The following is an 18063-nucleotide window of genomic DNA, read 5'->3' as shown; positions in this document are numbered from 1 at the left end:
TCAACATCTAAATAGAATTTTATTTTTTCTTTTATTTATCTGGACAGAAAAGAAAATCCATCAGCTTTCATTAGTGTCTCCCCAAGTGTTGGAAACACATTAAACTCAGAAATAGTGGGCTTTGTAGAAAAGCATCACAAATTAAAAATATATTTCTCCATGTGGTAAAAGTGCTCTCAATCCAATTAAAGGAAACAGCAAGGGTATTTTGAAACAATCTAAGATTTGGCCTACAGTTCATGGCATTTAATGAGAACCACGGGTCAAGAATAATCACCATGAACCTCAGATACACAAAAATGACATGGAATTTGGAAGCATGCAGCCAGCAACACTTTTAATTTACTGAGTGTGAACAAGGAAAAAAGTCCCAAAGCCTGAGTAAAACAGATGTTGCATTTGTGAAAATGGGGGGGGCTACATAAATTGGGCTGAAGCAGGTGGTGTCATTCCAGAAATTACTTGTTTCTTGTCTGTGATGATCCCCAGAACCACTGGTGCTCTAGCTACAGTCATGTGACCACATGGACATGTGAATCTTGCTTTGGAAAGATCCCCAGATATTCTAGGAAGTAAGCTAGGCCCTTGCTGCCAGCTACTGGTCATATAGTTTGGGACCCTATGGGAGCAGCAACCTGACCCCCAGGAAATCACGTCCCTTAAAATGGCAGCCCACTATGCTCGTGGGGTTCACCAATGTCAGTCATAGCGATTTCAAGGTGTGGTCTAAAACAGGCAACTATCACTAGGTACTCACATGAATGAAGGAGAGTTAGTAAAGGCTCATCCACACAGACCTCCTGGTGTTTGTTTCAGCTGAACTACACATTTTTGGAAACAAGTAATTCTGTCACTTAACACTAGTGACAAAACTCAAGGTCCACAGGTCACCTGTGACCCTTGATGGAGCATAATCATATTTGTTCTGGAAGCAAGTTGCCCTTTCTGGCCCTAGCATGAGGCAGGGCACAGAAGACAGAACACAATCATGCAAGAAGCAATGGGTGGGGTGAGGCAGGAGGGTGAGGGGGCAGAAAAGGGGGACTTTTTCCTTTTACAGAAGATTCTTAAGCAACAGTAAGAAAATAACCTGAAGATATATTTAAAAATAAAAAATAGCTTCACACTGCACTGCAAGTCTGTGAGCGGTGTTTTTTCTTCCTTCTTCCCCACCCAGCAGCCAAAGTGATGAGATGAGCAGGAAGCCTGGGTTATTAATCAGAAAGACAACCTGCCCATTTCAACCCTTCATGTTAATGGCACCCAATTTGCGGTTCTGCTCTGACAACTGTCCTTAGCTGCTTACACAATGCAAGTGTTGAAAAACCCTGGTTTTATACACACTCACACCGCCTCAGCAACTGCTTGCTTCCAAGCAGGTAAAAATGGTAAACCAGGTCGCAAATGTCTTCACATCATCACAGAGCGGGAATTTCCAGAACATGCTGTGCCAGCTGTCCCTGGTGCCTTCTGCTGCAGCAGCCTTCCCAGGTCCCTGTACTGGGAACTAAGCTCCATGGGGAACTTCTGCAAGTGCCTTCGGGGTGGGGGGGACTCACAGAACTGGCTGGCATTAAAGTCTACAGAAAGCACTGGGGCGGCTTCTTCTCAGAGGGAGGACATGCTCCTCTGTCTCTTCTTTGCGTAGAAATAAGGATGACCGTCATGCCCTGGCCAGTCCTCCTTCCCCCCACAGGCTGTGCATATCCCTGACATCTCCAGATCTCTGGCTGACGGATCAGATGGTCGTCTCTCGTCTTCTCACCCCTCCTGCAACCTGGTCCTCTCTGAAGCCTGGGTCCTGAGGCTGCAGCATCAGTGGGTTGGAGAGGTGTCCTCCAGGCCCAGAAGCTCCCTCACGAGTCTCTCGCCAAACTGTGCCCGACTGTACCTCTTCACGTGGTAGGCGTCTGACATTTTGTACAGGATATAGGCGTTATTGATGGCGATGCTGATGGCAAACCAGAATACCTGTTGCCAGGTCTTGTTTGGTTTATGAGAAATGAAATACCTAAGACAGAAGGAAATAAAAAAAAAGGCTCACATTCACTGCAGCATTATTCACAGTAGCCCAAATCTGAAAGCAACCCAAATGTCCAAGATATTGCACGAAGAAATTTGCATAAAAACGCAAGGGAATACTATTTGGACATAAGAAAGGGCAAAATCATGCAACTTGCTGCTACATGGATGCAACTGGTGGGTATCATCTGACTGAAGTCAGCCAGAAGCCAGAGACAGATACACAATAATCTCTTGGATATGTAGGATATAAGGAAGGAATAATGAATGACCAAAAGTAACAACACCTAAGATCTGGTCCATAAAATGCAGTTTACCATGGTAGAGATTTGGAGAGGTAGACAGGAAAATTGAGGTGGGATGGGGTAGGGGGTGGGGAAATCCAGGGACAATGGTAGAGGGAAACGGATATGCTGGTTGGAGTGGATGTGATAATGAAATGCTGTATGCATAAAATCCTACCACTGACAATATATACAATTATAAAACAGTGACTAGAATAAAATTAAAGGAGAATAAGAAGAGAAAGGTCTGTGAGTGTCCAGTTCAGAAGAGACCTCCATGTTGTGACAAAGATGGGGCAGAAAGGAGGGACTGAAGAGGGCAGGAATCAGACCACGGGAGCCAGCTCACATTGAGGCTTTGTGGTAATAAACTTGACTCAAGACAAAGGGTAGGAGGTGGCCACTGGAGGAGAGGTGAGTATCACAAGCTTCTCTGAGACAGGACCCGACTGGATTGCACCTCTAGATCCCTGCTGGACTCTACTCAAGTGCTGAGTTGTGTGCATGGTGAACGGCTCCCACCTGCCAAAGGTCTCATTCTCCCTGAACTCCAGGCCTCTGCCTGAGTCTACCTCTCTTCTGCAATTTCTTACCTCAGGGGAGTCTCCTTCACCCCTGATGCTCAGTGGCTCAGGGGTGTACAGAAGGAGGGTGCAGAGTCTGGCCAACTTGAGAGATGTTGTGGCTGGTGAGGAAGGGGGTGACAGCTTGGGCAAAGGAGAGGGAGAAGGAGGGGGCAGCAGTAGAGGAGGCATCTGCCTGAAGGTGAAGGAGATACAAGTTGATAAGGAAGGCTAGAAAGAGGGTTCAGGATTTTACCTCATAGGGTTCTCAGTTTCCCATTCTGAAATTGGGGAAATGATATGTTGGGGTTTTTTTTAGTCACATCCATCAGTGATTGGGGATTATTCTCGAACTGATGCTTGGGATCACTCCCTAGTGATGACTGGGTGACCATGTGGTACCAGGGATTGAACTCAGGACTCCTACAGGCAAAGCATGGTTCCAGCGCTTTGAGCAATCTCCCTGGCTTGTGACATTAGGGAAACTACTGATAACCCCTATACTTGCTCCCCCAGGAGGAAGCACTTATACCCATTCACTCACTTGCTGTACTTGTCATCGTATCTGCAGATGTAGCTAAGGTGAGCAGCAAACGCCTCCACAGCCAAAGGGCAGGGGATCTCCAAATTCTTCCTCTTGATGATGACGCCTGCAGAGAAGAAGAGATGAATATCCCTTCTCAACCTCCTCTTCCCAACACTAATTTACCTGTCCTGACAAAGCAGAGAGCTGAGGATATAAGCACCTGGAGAAGGACCAATAAATACCTCCGACTTGAACTGCAACCAATGCTTGTCACTAGAAGCTTCAGAGGTGGAGGACAATATCATCAGGGGTCAGGGATGTGGCTCCATGGTAGAGCACTTGTCTTGCACATGTGAGGCCCTGGGTTTGATTCCTGACACTACATGATCTGCTGAGCACTACTGGGGTTAAAAAAAAAAAGTCATTTCTGTTGATAATGAATAACGATCTCTATTGACTGAGACCTAATATTTGAGGTGCAGGGTCTGTTAGAACATACCCTGTGTTCAGAGAGAGGAAAGGCTTAAGGGTGACCTTTAGTGACACCAGAGAAAGGGGCTGCACCAGACTGGCGTAGAAGAGACAAAAAGCAGCAAATAGAGCTATAAAAATGCTTACATCCTTTGACCCAGAACCACTTGAGGAAATTCCATTTGAAAGATGTAACTGAAGACTTATGTATGCAGATATTCATCATATCACTATTCATGTTGTGAAAGAACTTGACATCAATAAGAATCAAGATAAAGAAATTATGGATTTTTCCCATAAAAGACAGAATACTAGAGTTCATCATTTGTTTCTTATTTTTATAATTTTATTGAATCACCATGAGACAGACAATTACAAAGCTATTCACTATTGCATTTTAGTCATATGATGTTCCAACACCCGTCCCTCCACTAGTATACACTTACCACAACCAATGTTCCCAGTTTCCCTCCCACCACCCCCTTAGCATTGCAGTTTGCAACACAGGTACAAAGGGGGTTATCATATTTGTTCAGGGCGTTCAGTATTTTCATTGGGAAGACACAGGTGGAGTAGCTTTTTTTTAAAAACTGGGTTGTGTCTTTGGTGTGTAAACATGACTTCCGGGGGTAGAGGGAGGTGGGATGACAGCAATTTTGGATTGTGGGAGCAAGTGGTTACACAGCTTTTGCCATGTCCCATAAATTCTGGTAATCCGTGTCTTCATTCTTGTTTGTTTCCAGGAATCTTTTGATTTCCTCCTTGATTTCCTTTCTAAGTCAATTGTTGTTCAGTAGAGAGCTGTTTAATTTCCAGGTGTTTGATTTTCTGTTTGTGTATGTGATTCACTTCTATTTTCAGCACATCATGGTCTGAGAAGATCACTGATACAATCTCTATGGTCTGAATTTTATCTTCTTAATTTTGTGGCCCAGCATGTGGTCTATCTTGGAGAATGTCCCATGCACACTTGAGAAGAATGTGTATTCAGCTTTTTGAGGATGAAGTGTCCCGTATATATCTATTAGGCCCCTTTTTTGTATTTCTTCCCTCAGATAAAGTATGCCCTTGCTAAGCTTGAGTCTGATTGATCTACTGAGAGGAGTGTTGAAATTTCCCACTAGTATTGTGTTGCTATTGATGTCTCTCTTCAAGTTTATGAATAGTTGTTTTGAGTATTTTGCTGGTCCCTCATTAGGTGCATATACACTTAGGAGTTTAAGTCCTCATGTACAGATCCCTTGATCAATAAGAAATGACCTTCGCAGTCTCTTGTGACTTTCTTCAGTCTGAAATCAATGTGGTCTGATAGCAGAATGGCCACCCCAGCTTTTCTGAGGAAGTTGTTTGCCTTTAGAATTCTTTTCCAGACACTGACTTTGAGTCTGTGTTTGCTCTGACTGTTCAGATGTGCTTCTTGCAGAAAGCAGAATATTGGGTTCAGTTTTCTGATCCATCCTGCTTCTCTGAGTCTTTTAATTAGTGTGTTTAGCCCACTGACACTGAGACATTACTGTTATGGAGTTTTGTCCCATTTCTGCCAAAGTTTGGTGTATTTGAGGGGCTTGTTTTGTCTTTAAGTTCAGCATGTTCAGTTGTTCTTGTAACCCGTGGTCTTGAGTCTATGAAGTTCCTGAGTTGTTTGTCTGTGAAACTGTGTGTTGTTCCTTCTGCTATGAATGAGAGTGTAACTGGGTAAAATATTCTTGGTGAGGCATTCATTTCATTGAGTTTTTTCCCCACTATATCCCACCACTGTTTTTGGATCCTGAGGGTTTCATCAAGTAAGTTGGCTGTAAATCTTAAGAAAGCGGGGCTGGAGCAATAGTACAGCGGGTAGGGTGTTTGCCTTTACACGCGGCCAACCTGAGTTAGATTCCTAGCATCCCATATGGTCCCCCAAGCACCGCCAGGAGTAATTTCTGAGTGCAGAGCCAGGAGTAACTCCTAAGCATCGCTGGGTGTGACCCAAAAAGAAAAAAAAATCTTAAGGAAGCTTAAGATTGCTCCTTTATGGGCAATTTCCTTTTCTGATCTTGCTGCTTTCAGAATTTTATCTGTCTAAGGTTTTCGTCATTCTGATCAGATGTGTGTTGGAGTATTTTTATTTGGATTTCTTCTAGCTGGTACCCTTCAGACCTCCTGAATCTGACTGCATGTGCTCTTCAGCTCTGGGAACATCTTTGCAATGATGCTTTGACAGTTTCTTCTTCGTCAAGGTTTTCTTCCTGTCCCTCTGGGATTCCAATGATTTTTATGTTATTCCTCTTGGCTTCATCCTGGTTTTCTCTTGACATCTGTTGGTTCATTTTGAGTCTCTTTTCCATTTTCTGTTGTTGTCTGGAGATTCTCTGTACCTCATCTTGGAGCTCACTGATTCTGTCCTAAGCAGCTGTTACTCTGCTGCTGAGACCTTCCACTGAGTTTTTCCATTCACCTACCAGGTTTTTCAGATCTGTCATTTTTGTTTATAATTTTGTTCACATTTTCCATATCTCTGCCCTCAAATCCTCTTGTATTTTACTGGTGGTGCATTCCATTGTTCCTTTTAACTCTCCAAGATTCCTCAGTAGATCCCTTCCAAATTCCTTGTCAGAGAAGTTGTCTAGTGCACCATTTCTATTTGGGTCTCCTGGGCTAGTTTTTCATTAACTAAGCTTGGTGGGCTTCTGCATTGCTTTCATGCTCACTGTTACTGTTGTATTTTTGGTGTAATATTAATTGACGTGGGGTTATTGAATTATTGGTCCCATGTGTTTTTGGATGACACGCAAATTCGTGAAGCATATCATATTTTTTTTATTTGGGGAACATACCCTGCAATGCTCAGGGTTACTCCTGGCTCTGCACTCAGGAATTACTCCTTGCAGGCTCAGTGAATCATACAGGATTCTGGGGATTGAGCCTGAATCAGCCACTTGCAGGGTAAATGCTTTACCTACTACTATCACTCTAGCCCTGAGATAATTTTTAAAAATATAACCATTTTTATTGAGGTCCCAAGATTTAAAATATTATTATATTTTTCATGGGGCTGGAGTGACAGCGCAGTGGGTAGGGCATTTGCTTGCATGTGGCTGGCTGACCTAGGTTCAATTCCTCCGCCCCTCTCAGAGAGCCCAGCAAGCTACAGAGAGTATCTTGCCCACACGGCAGAGCCTGGCAAACTACCTGTGGTATATTAGATATGCCAAAAATAGTAACAAGTCTCACAATGGAGACGTTACTGGTACCCACTTGAGCAAATCAATGAGCAACAGGATGACAATGATACAGTGACGTGTTTTTGGTGATCAGACTGCCCTAGTGAAAATTCCACCTAAGAGGCTAATTTATGGTTCTTATGGAGGAGAAGAATAATTTGTGGTTGGTTAGCAGCCACGTCTCTGGAGACCATCCCCACTGGGCCTGTACCTGGATTGGGGGAGATCGAGTGAGTCCTTAAAAGTTGGGTCCTAGTGGCAGCTGACCATGTGGGGTCCAGTCCCTCGGAGGTTTGAACTTGAAAACCGGCTCAGACCACGCCTATCTGCGGCTCCAGACACCACCCCCAAGCTCTGGATGTCACCCCCATCAGGCCTTTACCTCTATCACAATTTCTTTATCCAGTTATCTGTTCTTGGGCACTTGGGGTTGTTTTCGATTCTTAGCAACTATAACTAGGTCTGAACTAAATATGGGGAATAAAATATCTTTTGAACTAATGCTTTGGATTCATACACTGTATATCAAGAAGTAGAATCACTGAGTCATACGTAAGCTCAATTCTTCTTTTATAAGTCTTCAAACTATCTTCTAGAGGCTGAACCAGATGACATTCTCACCAACAGTGCATCAGGGTTCCTTTTCCCCTACATACCCACCTTCACTGCTTGATCCTACTTCTTTGGATGTGTACCAATCTCACTAATGTGAGGTGGTATCTATTGGTGTTTTATTTCAATTGCCCTGATGATAAGAGATGAAGAGCACTTTTTCATAAGTCATGCTTTTTTAAGGGGATTGAACCCGAATCGGCCACTTGCAGGGTAAATGCTTTACCTACTACTACTATCTCTCTAGCCCTGAGATAATTTTTAAAAATATAACCATTTTTATTGAGGTCCCAAGATTTAAGTACACTGAAAAACTGGCAAGGGGCAGCTGTCTAGCTTGGCTCTCAACTCAAATCACCATCAACTCAGTCACTCCCGTAGCTCCAGGTCCTGAGCTTACTTGTTTTCTTGCCATTATGTGGCCTTACTCCCAAGTGCTCATGACACTCCTTTCCAGCAGCATTGTTCAAAGAAGCTGAAAGATGGCTCTAGGTACCTTGGGTGGGAGGTAAGTTTTCAGCAAAAACTTATCCAGAGTCATAATGTTCTTCTCTCCCGGAAGGGAGCATAACACAACACAGGCCATAACCATGCCACTGGACCCTACGCCAGGCTGTTTCATTTGGAGCGCCCCAGAGGGGGATGGGTGAGACCCCCTCCCCGCTCTACAGGACTCATCCCTGGCAGCCATAAACCTTTAGAACTCAACCTTCACCATGCTCACGGCTGCTCTCCACACGCTCAGCCAAGCCTCATCCAGAAGTGAATGTATTTCTGGACAGCAGGGCTGCAAACAACTCAACCTCACACCACCCATATTCCAAAAGTACCACACCACATTTGATGGGGTTTAAAGGAGGAGACAACCAATATTAGAGGGAATTTTTTTACAGATATATATATATATATGTGTGTGTATATATATATATATATAAAAGCACACAAGGCTCAACCTTTAACAACATGTTAGTGATCTCTTATGTGCTTAATGGCCCCTGGGTAAAATACAACAATCTTCCTCTAAGGAAACTCTTTTGGAGGATTTTCAGCAGTTTTTCATAACAAGCAATACAAAATATATTACTGTGCTCTACTTTTGGGCATGGGTTGGGGCTCAGGATGGAAACATCCGAAATATGGAGGTGGGAAGGTGTAATGGTGGTAAGATTGGTGTTCAAATATTAAATGTAATCAAATATTGTGAACTACTTTATAAACTTAAACATTTTTAAAAAGGGAAGGGATAGGGCAGGGGGAGTGGGGAGGGGGGAAGTTTAATATAAATAAACAAGGCTTTAAAAATAAATAAAACATGTGGAATATAAAGTAGCAGAGAGGTACGAGCTAGCAATGATGCAACTTCTGGCAGAAATTCCTCTGGACTTAGTTACTAAACTACAGAAATCCAAATCCTCACAGCTGCTATTGTGGCCATACGACCTCATATCTCTTCATTCTCAGCAATGGAAAACAAATTATCAAATGCTTCCTTTCCAGCAGGTCCGACTCGGGGGAAACTCCAAACAATAGCGAGTTTTTTGTTTGAATGTAATCAAAGTAAAGAGAAAGTAAAGTGAAATTTATCAGCTACACAGGCAGGGTAGGGGGCTGGGGTGGTTGGGGGGTGGGGGGAGGTTTACTGTGGTTCTTGGTGGTGGATATGTGCACTGGTGAAGGGATGGGTGTTCGAGCACTGTGTAACTGAGACTTAAGCCTGAAAGCTTTGTAACTTTCCACATGGTGATTCAATAAAAAATAATAATAAAATAATAAAAATAAAAATAAAACACACACCCAATAAAACCCCAAAAATGCACCATTTTTTTCTGTATAAATTCTGGCCACATCTGACGATGCTTGTGGGCCATCCCTAGCTCTGTGCTTGGAAGTGCTGATGGTGCTGGGGATCAAATCTGGATCCCCAGGTTTGTGCTCGGTGTGATGGTGCTGGGGATCGAACGTGGATACCCAGGTATGTGAAGCATTCACTTAGTCCTTTGAGCTATCTCTCCCCGCTAAAATTTGTGATCTTAATCCTACTGCCTGCTTCTTTCTAACTTTCCTGAATGTACTGTTTTTCTTCTTCATTTTACCCACATCAGGCAATACAGTGTACTACTTTCAGATAGCTTTTCAAAGACTATTCCTTAAAATTATTGTGGGAAGCATTTCTGGCACCTTCCTCCCAAACATGATCCTCTAGAAATGTCCCTGCTGAGAACTGAGGCCCCAACCACACGACTACAGAGGCCAATTCAAGTTTTGACCTTCAGCATGCGGGGGATCAGTCCTAGATGTCACCTCTAGGTGTCCTTGCCATAGCACTCGAGAACGGCCGCATCCTCTCAGTCTCTAACAACCTACGTGAGGTTGTTAGAAACACCAAATGCTTGAGTTTGTTGGTTGTAATCTTTATATAAATATTATCCACTTGGGGCGTGGGGGTAGAGTTGGAAGATGGAAATAAATGAACAGAGCTTAAACACATCATACACACCATATACATGTGCACATGCATGAACACACGCACGCGCACACACACACACACACACACACACACAGAGCCCTCTGAGTTCTTTGCAGCTATTCCTTCAAAAGTGAAGAGGAAAGATGTGAAAGAGTATGTGCAGATGCAGGAATGGGTCAGGAATGTATTTATACCTACAGCTAGGTATAAATAGTTTGTGGTATGTCATTGAATTTTCTTCCCAGGACTTTTAGAATTTTAGTTGTACTCATTTCGTTTATTTGGAAGGGGGTTGGGCCACATCTGGCAGTGTGCACGGCTGGCTTTGTGCTCAGGAATCACTCTTGGTTAAGCTCAGGGGCATGCAGTGTAGAGAATCAAACTGTGGTTGGCGGCATGCAAACACTTTACATGCAAAATTATTTCTCTGTTCCTAGAGTTAAATATAAACTTTGTGCAAAATTTCCTGCTTATGACTTTGAGTCTGCTGTCCCCCCACAAAGTTTGTTATTAATTCAAGTGAATACAGTCCCCTAACTTCAAAGCAAATGGCTAATTTCTAAGAAAGACACTAAAATGATATGGGTGGTTAATTTATTTCACTCTCATCCCATCAAGGGAGATTTTTCAAAAAACCCAGTATGTGAAGATGAATGTATATATGCCCTTTGAACACAGCCAATTAACATAGTCATGTACAACATGAGTTACCTAGGGGAAGTTATCTGGAAGCTGCACCACCACTATAAATCCCCAACAGCTAACAAGTAATGAGAGGAAACTCATATAAGCATTACACATTGCAAGGTACTCAAGGAACCTCGGGTTACTCATCATCCTAACCCCAGGGCTCAAAGTCAATAGGGGACTTGTAACTCAAGTCCTGATGAAACTCACCAACATCCCCACAATGCCTTTCTCCATCAGCCCCCAATACATACACACAATGGTCTGTGCCTACCTTGCTGCATGGGAGAGTAGGCATTGGTCAAGAAACGAAAGTGCCCTTTGTTGTACCAGCAGATCAGAGACATATTCCCCTTCATCTTGATCCAGTGCTGGCCCCGGACAGGGGTGGTGGTGGAGTTCGTGAGCATAGACAGTGGCAGGCCAGTGCAGTCACTCTTCCTGGAGCTGAGCAGTCCGCAGCAGTAAATCCCTGTGGATGGGAGGGATCCCAAACCAGATACACATGAGAGATTCAAGTGTAACTGCACCCTGCACCATATTCAAGGACAGACACTACCCTGTTCTGAGGCAGAGGAAAATGAATGTTCAAAATGTTGCTCTAGAAGAGTAAAGTTGGGGATTCTTATTCCAGACAGGCTATCTTTCCCAGTACTGGCAGAAGTGTAATTAGAATCACATAGTGAAACTGTAATGTAAGCAGCAAAGTACTAATGGTTCTCTGTGTTACAGTGCTTACTGTGTGCAAGGGACAATGGTAAGCGCCTACTATCCCCTCAAATTCTAGAACATTTGCACTTAGTAGGTTATTGCTGAAGAACTGAAGCTGCACAAAGCCCCATGAAGGGCTTCGCAGCTAAAAGGGCAAAGGTAATATCGAGCATAGTCCATGTGATAGCAGTTCAGTCACCCTAATCTATTCACCATAATTTGAGCAGCGAAAGGTCCAGCAAGTTACCTGTCAACACAGCTATCATAAGCAGCTGTTGGGGGAGGAGAATCATCCCCCTGTGAAGCTTTGTGAGAGGAAAGAATCATGAAAAAACCTGCAGCAGACCAGTAAGTATAAAGTGCAGTGACTGGATCAAGGAGCCTCCTGAGGGAGAAGGAATTGGAATAGCCTCTATTACCCTTAGGGTTTCAGGATTGTAAAACAGGGGAGAACTATGTGAATGAGGATAAGCACTTTTCAATCACCATCCCTGGTCTCCGTAGACACAGGCAGTTAAAAAGTAAATGCATTTTTTGGTAAGTGTGAAGAATATCTGAGCATTACTCATTTTCATTAATCTGTTCCTTGCTATAAATGATTATTAGATAAATGTCTTTTCTGGCTGTTATATCACCATAAATCTTTGGGCCCTAAGAGAAACAGCTAGACTCTCAGCTCTCACCTACAACTTCTTTTTGTTTTGGAGTCACACCCTATGGTGCTCAGGGTTACTTCTTGCGGTGCTGGGAAGGTGCCTGGGCTATGTGGTGTCAGGGGTGGCACCTGGGGCCCTGGGATACAAAGCATGCATTCAAGTCCAGCGAGCCATCTCCCTAGATCTACAGTTCCTTTAACTCTGGCTGCCTAGGAGTTTACCATAGTGCAGATGCTTAGAAAAGCATACTTGGTGGGAATGGCACCAGTCCGAATCTGTAGTGCAAGACATACGGGTGGGGCAGCCATCTATGGCCTGGTAAGTGCTAATCATCACAGCTCAAGCCCAAGAGATACTGCTTGGACTACAAGGCTTAAAGATTTTGATACTTAATTTAAAAAAAAATAGACAACGTAATATTTGACTGCTCTGGGAAAATTCAAATTACATACATTTTCTGGAATTTTCACACCAGAAAATTCTTCTCTATTGTTTTCTTAATTCTCTGAGTTGGGGATCACCCCTTTCTAGGTCAGGCACCTAGAACTTAACCAGCAGGTTCAGTTCTTAGAGAAGCAGATCTGGGGACCTGTGATACCTCTTTGGCATCTTTGCTCTGCCTCACACACTATGTGCACCAGACCCACACTGATGACTGAACTTTACCACCGGAATCCAGTCAATGGTATACAAATGTGCAAGGAAGGTACTGGGCCTCCATGAGGCACATGGATGCTATGAGGGTAGTTCAAGGATTCCCAAGGGTTTCACTGCCGTCCCCATGGCACCCACATTTGGGCTTGCAGCCGTGGTTCTCTCATCTATGCTTCAAGGAAGAAAGGCATTTTCCCAGGACGGCTGGATAACATGTATTAGCGCCAACTTTCTGCAACTTGCTCACATGACACAGTCTGATCCTCCATGCAAAATTCTCTCAATAACTGAACAACGTGTCCTTTTGTGCACTAGACTTCACATGTAGAATCCCAGGCCAGGAGGAAAAGAGAAACCAGGGACTGCCTCCACCTTGTGGTTCAGGAGAAACCCACAAGAAAAAAGGTCAATGCCCTTAAGAAAACAGATCCCACAGTTCTCCCTCAACCCTTCCTTCATGGAAGCACCTGATAAACCTAAAGCATAGAAGAGGGGTCATCTTGACTTGGCCTCCAGAGTAATGAGAAATTTCTAATGTTTTTAAGTCCTCATATATGTGGCATTAAAAAAAAAATAGGACCACAAATAAATGGAAACACTAGAACTTCTTGACTGGTCATATCTTTACAACAAAGGGAAAAAAAGAGAGAGAAGTGTTCTGAGGTCAGGGATGTGGCTCAGAGGTACAGCACTTGCCTTGCCATGTGACACCCTGGGTTCAATTCCCAACATGCAAAAACAAAACTTGGCACTGTCCCTTTGGGCAAGAGAGAACTAAATGGGCTGAGCACATGCTCTGCATACAAGAGGTCCTTATTTGATTCCCAACACCACATGATTCCACAAGCACCTCCAGGACTGACCATCCCCCTAACCCCCCAAGCACAAAGCAGGGAATGGCCCCTGGCACTGCTACACGTGGTCCTGAAACAAACAAACAAATATGTAATGAAGACAGGTGGAGCTTTGTTCCCCAAACCTCAAGCCTGGAATCCTTACAGCTCCCCAGTGCTCAGCAGAGTTCAGACATGCTGCGGGCTGAGACTGATCTGAACTCTCAGGGAAGGTCTCTTTGCTTGGCATTTCCTGGCTTATACTGCGCCTTCAAACCTGCATTTCTGGTTCTCTCTCGCCGTGTCTCTAGGGAAGAGAAACACTATGCTCAAAATAGTTCTCCACTTGACTGACCTTGCTTTTCAAACTCCTCAAACAGTGTCAGGCTGGTGATGCTTGGTCCTGTGAAGATGATGTAGTTCTTGCCTGTCGCATTTCTACAAAGGTTCCGGGCTACCATGCTGTGCAGCTGTGGTTTGTTCTTCAGTGTGTCCAGTCCATCTGGGCCCCCGCCTTCCTTCAGGTGGACATAAATCTTTAACAGAGATACACAGGGTTTACAGATCACCAGAAGGCCAAGCAAGAACGTCAAGAGCGACAGGCTTCTGTCACGGGCCAGAAGTGGTGGGAAAGCCACTCTCTCATTGGGTTACTGTCATGTGTTCAGCTCAGAGAGGGTCCAGGTCACTTCCAAGTTCACCAAGGAAGCTGACTGCACAGCTCAATTCTTCAGTTTGGAAATGTTGAGGAAGGAGGGGGGGAGCGAGAGAAAGAGGGAGGCAGGGAGGGAGGGAGGAAGGGAGGAAAGGAGGGAGGGAGAGAGGGAGAGAGTGTGGGAGGGAGGGGAGAGAGAAAAGAAAAAAGAGAGAGAGAGGGAGGAAAACACGGAGACCTGGGTGCTGAGGTCAGAGCAAACATCACCAAGTTCTGGAATAGAGAAGTGACCTTTAAGGGGACAGAAGTGACACATAAGGGGACAGAAGAAATGAACTTATCTGTGCATTTTCCACAGAGGCAGAATGGTACTATTCATCTCACCTTGCAAGCAGAAGACAGAGTCAGGAATTAAGAGTTCGCCTGGGGTTTGAGGACCATCAGAGAGGGTGTGCTAGAATTAGCAATTAGTTTCCACACTTGGTTCCACACAGCATCAAAAAGAACAGCTGTAGGAAGGAATATAGCCCTCCCCTGACTGGCAGAGTGAATAACTAGGGCACCAACTACTGTGGTCCTAATGGGAGAACAGTTCTCATGCAATGTTCTGAGTGTCTTTGCTGGCAGCAATCTAAACACAGTGCATACCTCGGCCTGTCAGTTCTTGGGGACCGAAGCTGACACTTGGTAGGAAATGAGGTTAAGCCTGAAAGTCTTTTGTAGCACAAAACTGCTGAGGGCATGCAAACTGCCACAATGCCTCAGTAACAAAATTTGAAATGAATTATAGAGGACTTGGGCATATCCACCATACCCACCCTTAGTGAAACATTCAGTAAATATTATCAATTTATTTTTGATAAATATCAAACAATAATATCTGATGCTCCTGAGACAGATAAAAAGCTAATGAATGTGGTACTAATTAAAAAAAAAGAACATCAAAACCCAACAAAACTTGTGAATATCAACACTGTTAAAAAAAAAACCTTGCAAATATTAATGCTGTCCCAAACACTCCTCTGTGATTCCTTGAAAGGAATGACTTTGCAGCTACAGGCAAAGTCTCTATGGTAACTAGTGGTTTCTTCAGGTAACTCAGCAAGACTCCACCATTCCATTTTGGGGTTTTTAAGCCTTTACCGTCTCAATTCCCAAAAAAGTTATCTTTGGTAGAGATTAAAGACACTGAGGTAGAAAACACGATTGTTTCAGCCAGATGTGACATGTGATTCTGGCTCAAATAGATTTTTTCAGATTAGGGGCCTTTTCTTCAGCACAGCCCATTTCTATGGCTATTCTCATGGGATTTCTGCTTGGACCCTTGCCCTCCTTTCCCAGATATCTTAGCTGGACTTGTGTGACGAAGTTTATCTTAGGGGCAGTTATATTTTTGTTCCATACGTCACCGTAAAATAAATCCCACATCTTCACTCAGAATTTTAACCCATAAATGAGAGGTATGCTGCTGGAACTTTTAAAGCCTAATCTTGATGATTCTGCCAAGATCTTCCTGCAAGTTGGGAGCAGTCATGGGCATACTCTGTCTGAGGTGGCTAAAATTAACAGGATTACACTGAAATCCTCCAACCTAGTTAAAAACTGTAGTTGCATCTGGTAAAGGATGTGTGACTCAGCAAGAACAAATGTTCAGCAAGAAGAAATGTGACTCAGCAAGAACATTTTTTTGGTTTGACATTGGGTCACACCTAGTGGTTCTCAGGGTGTAACACCTGGTGCACAGGGGCTATTCTTGGCTCTGTGCACAGGCGTGACATCTGGCAGTGTTTGGGAGACCTGCATGGTGCCAGGAATTTGAATCGGGTAGCCATAATGCAAAGCAAGTGCCTTATGCACTGATAAATATTTTTAGAAAACAAAAGTAAAGGGGCCAGAGAGACAATACATAGTTTAAGGTGCTTGCCTTGCATGTTACTGACCCCAAGTTCTTGATCCCTCAGCACAGAGTTGGGAGTAACCCCTGCAAATTGTCGGGTATGACACAAAAACATCACCTCCTCCTGAAAAAAGAAACATCAACCTTGAATGTGGATGACTGTAGGTCACTTACTTCCATGATGGGCTAAGAAGGCAATGGAATCTTCACCTGTCGTAACGACAAGGGTGGCAGCAGTCTTTTCTGGTCAGATCATGACCAGAATTTTTTCAAATGCTACATTTGACCAGGTGTAGAGAAGTGCTTTGGTGTTGGTGTATTAGTTTACAAGGGCTGCCATAATGTAGCACAAGTCTGGGGGGCTGTGTATGTAGGGTCAGGGGGAAGTAACACATTCATTATTTATTTCCTCAGAGCTATGTAAAATAGAATATGAGATCAAGAAGTTGGCTCTCTGTTCAATGTCATTGTGTCTGTGTCCTAATGTCCACTTCCAAGTTTACTAATCACATGACCTCACTATAACTTAAATACTTTTTTAAAAAGATGGGTATATTCTACAGGACTGAGGTTAGTTAAGATTCAACAAATGAGCTGGGAAGAGGGAGACATATATCAGCCTATAACAAATGGGGTGATGGGAAGCTTGACGAAAAGAAAGACTCCAAAAGCTATTTCTTATGGCTAGAGAGCTGCATGTTAGAATGCTGAGTGGGATCTTTCTAAGGCAGAAGAAGGATAAATGTATTAAAATGGTAAAGAGCAGATCTGTCCAGCTCCTTCTAACGCAGCTACCAAGCAATGAATGGTCCCTCAGAGACTCTCCAAGCAAGCTAAATGGCTACTTGAATAGTCTGAACATTGAATGAAGGCTGGGCTAGTGTTGGGGAGGGTTCTCTTGAGATTTCTTTCACACACTTTTTACCTGGATTTAAGTATCAGAGGTGGGTAGTGTATCTTAGCATCAGGGACCAATCAACAAACCAGTACAAGACACACACACCAAGTTCAGATGCACCAACAAAGCCACCCATGAGGTCGACCCCTCTCCTGATGAAGTTCAGCTTTTGTTCTCAGGAAAATTAAGACTTAAGAAATCAAGTCCAAATGTGGCATGCTAAGGGTGAGGCATACCAGTAATTGCCCAGGCCTTTTAAGTACTAACTAGAAAGGGTCACAGTGCCTAAATTCAGAAAACATGGATATCTCCTAGATCTAATAATAACCTTTCTAATGGATTCTTGCCTACAGTTTTTCCATAATTGGTTACATTTGCAGCTGAAACACTGGCCGAGTAAGAGCATTATAAACTTGCTTTCAACAACAAAGTCTTTCAGGAGACAGATCTAACAGGTCCCTGGATAACCTGAGTTTCAGAGTGCTGTGAGTCTTCATGCATCATCCTCTGATTTCCCTGTGCTCTCTCTCCCATATTCTTGAGGTGGGGAGAGGGCAGGCATGGCACACAGAGACTGCAAGAATCTCAGTTAGTCCATGGTCTCAGTTAGGGTTGTGGAAAGGAACCAGTGTACCTACCAGGGAACTCTCCACATATCGCTGAGAACTTGGCCATTGGCTTCCTCATTACAAAATATATGTATCAAAGTATGCAACTAATCAATTCAAGCAAAGGACGAACTTCCTGACACACGTTCATCCATGAAAGAATAGTCAAGGCCAGGAAGCAGCTCCAAATTTCCAGCAGCATGTAATCTTTCTCAGGAATTAGAGCTGAAAGACATCTGCTCAGATCTTGTCCAAAGTTACCATCATCACCTCTCTAGGCCATGGGTAAGACGTGTGCCCACTTAGCTAGAAACAG

General features: G+C 43.7%; 1 protein-coding gene across 1 annotated transcript in view; it reads right to left on the bottom strand.

Moving 5' to 3' along the window:
* PGBD5 (piggyBac transposable element derived 5) overlaps nucleotides 1-18063 on the bottom strand; it is a 120032-nt gene continuing 101969 nt past the window's right edge. Inside the window, exons 4-7 of the mRNA XM_012935099.2 lie at nucleotides 14045-14225; nucleotides 11110-11307; nucleotides 3414-3519; nucleotides 1-2011 (exon numbers count right to left, since the gene is read on the bottom strand). Coding sequence (XP_012790553.2) covers nucleotides 1816-2011; nucleotides 3414-3519; nucleotides 11110-11307; nucleotides 14045-14225 — 681 coding nt within the window. The 3' untranslated portion in view covers nucleotides 1-1815. The remainder of the gene's footprint in view (nucleotides 2012-3413; nucleotides 3520-11109; nucleotides 11308-14044; nucleotides 14226-18063) is intronic.

Source organism: Sorex araneus, chromosome 9 (assembly GCF_027595985.1).
Source record: "Sorex araneus isolate mSorAra2 chromosome 9, mSorAra2.pri, whole genome shotgun sequence".
Taxonomy (NCBI): domain Eukaryota; kingdom Metazoa; phylum Chordata; class Mammalia; order Eulipotyphla; family Soricidae; genus Sorex; species Sorex araneus.
Note: the sequence above shows the minus strand (reverse complement) of the source record. Positions and strands in the feature narration are given on the sequence as shown.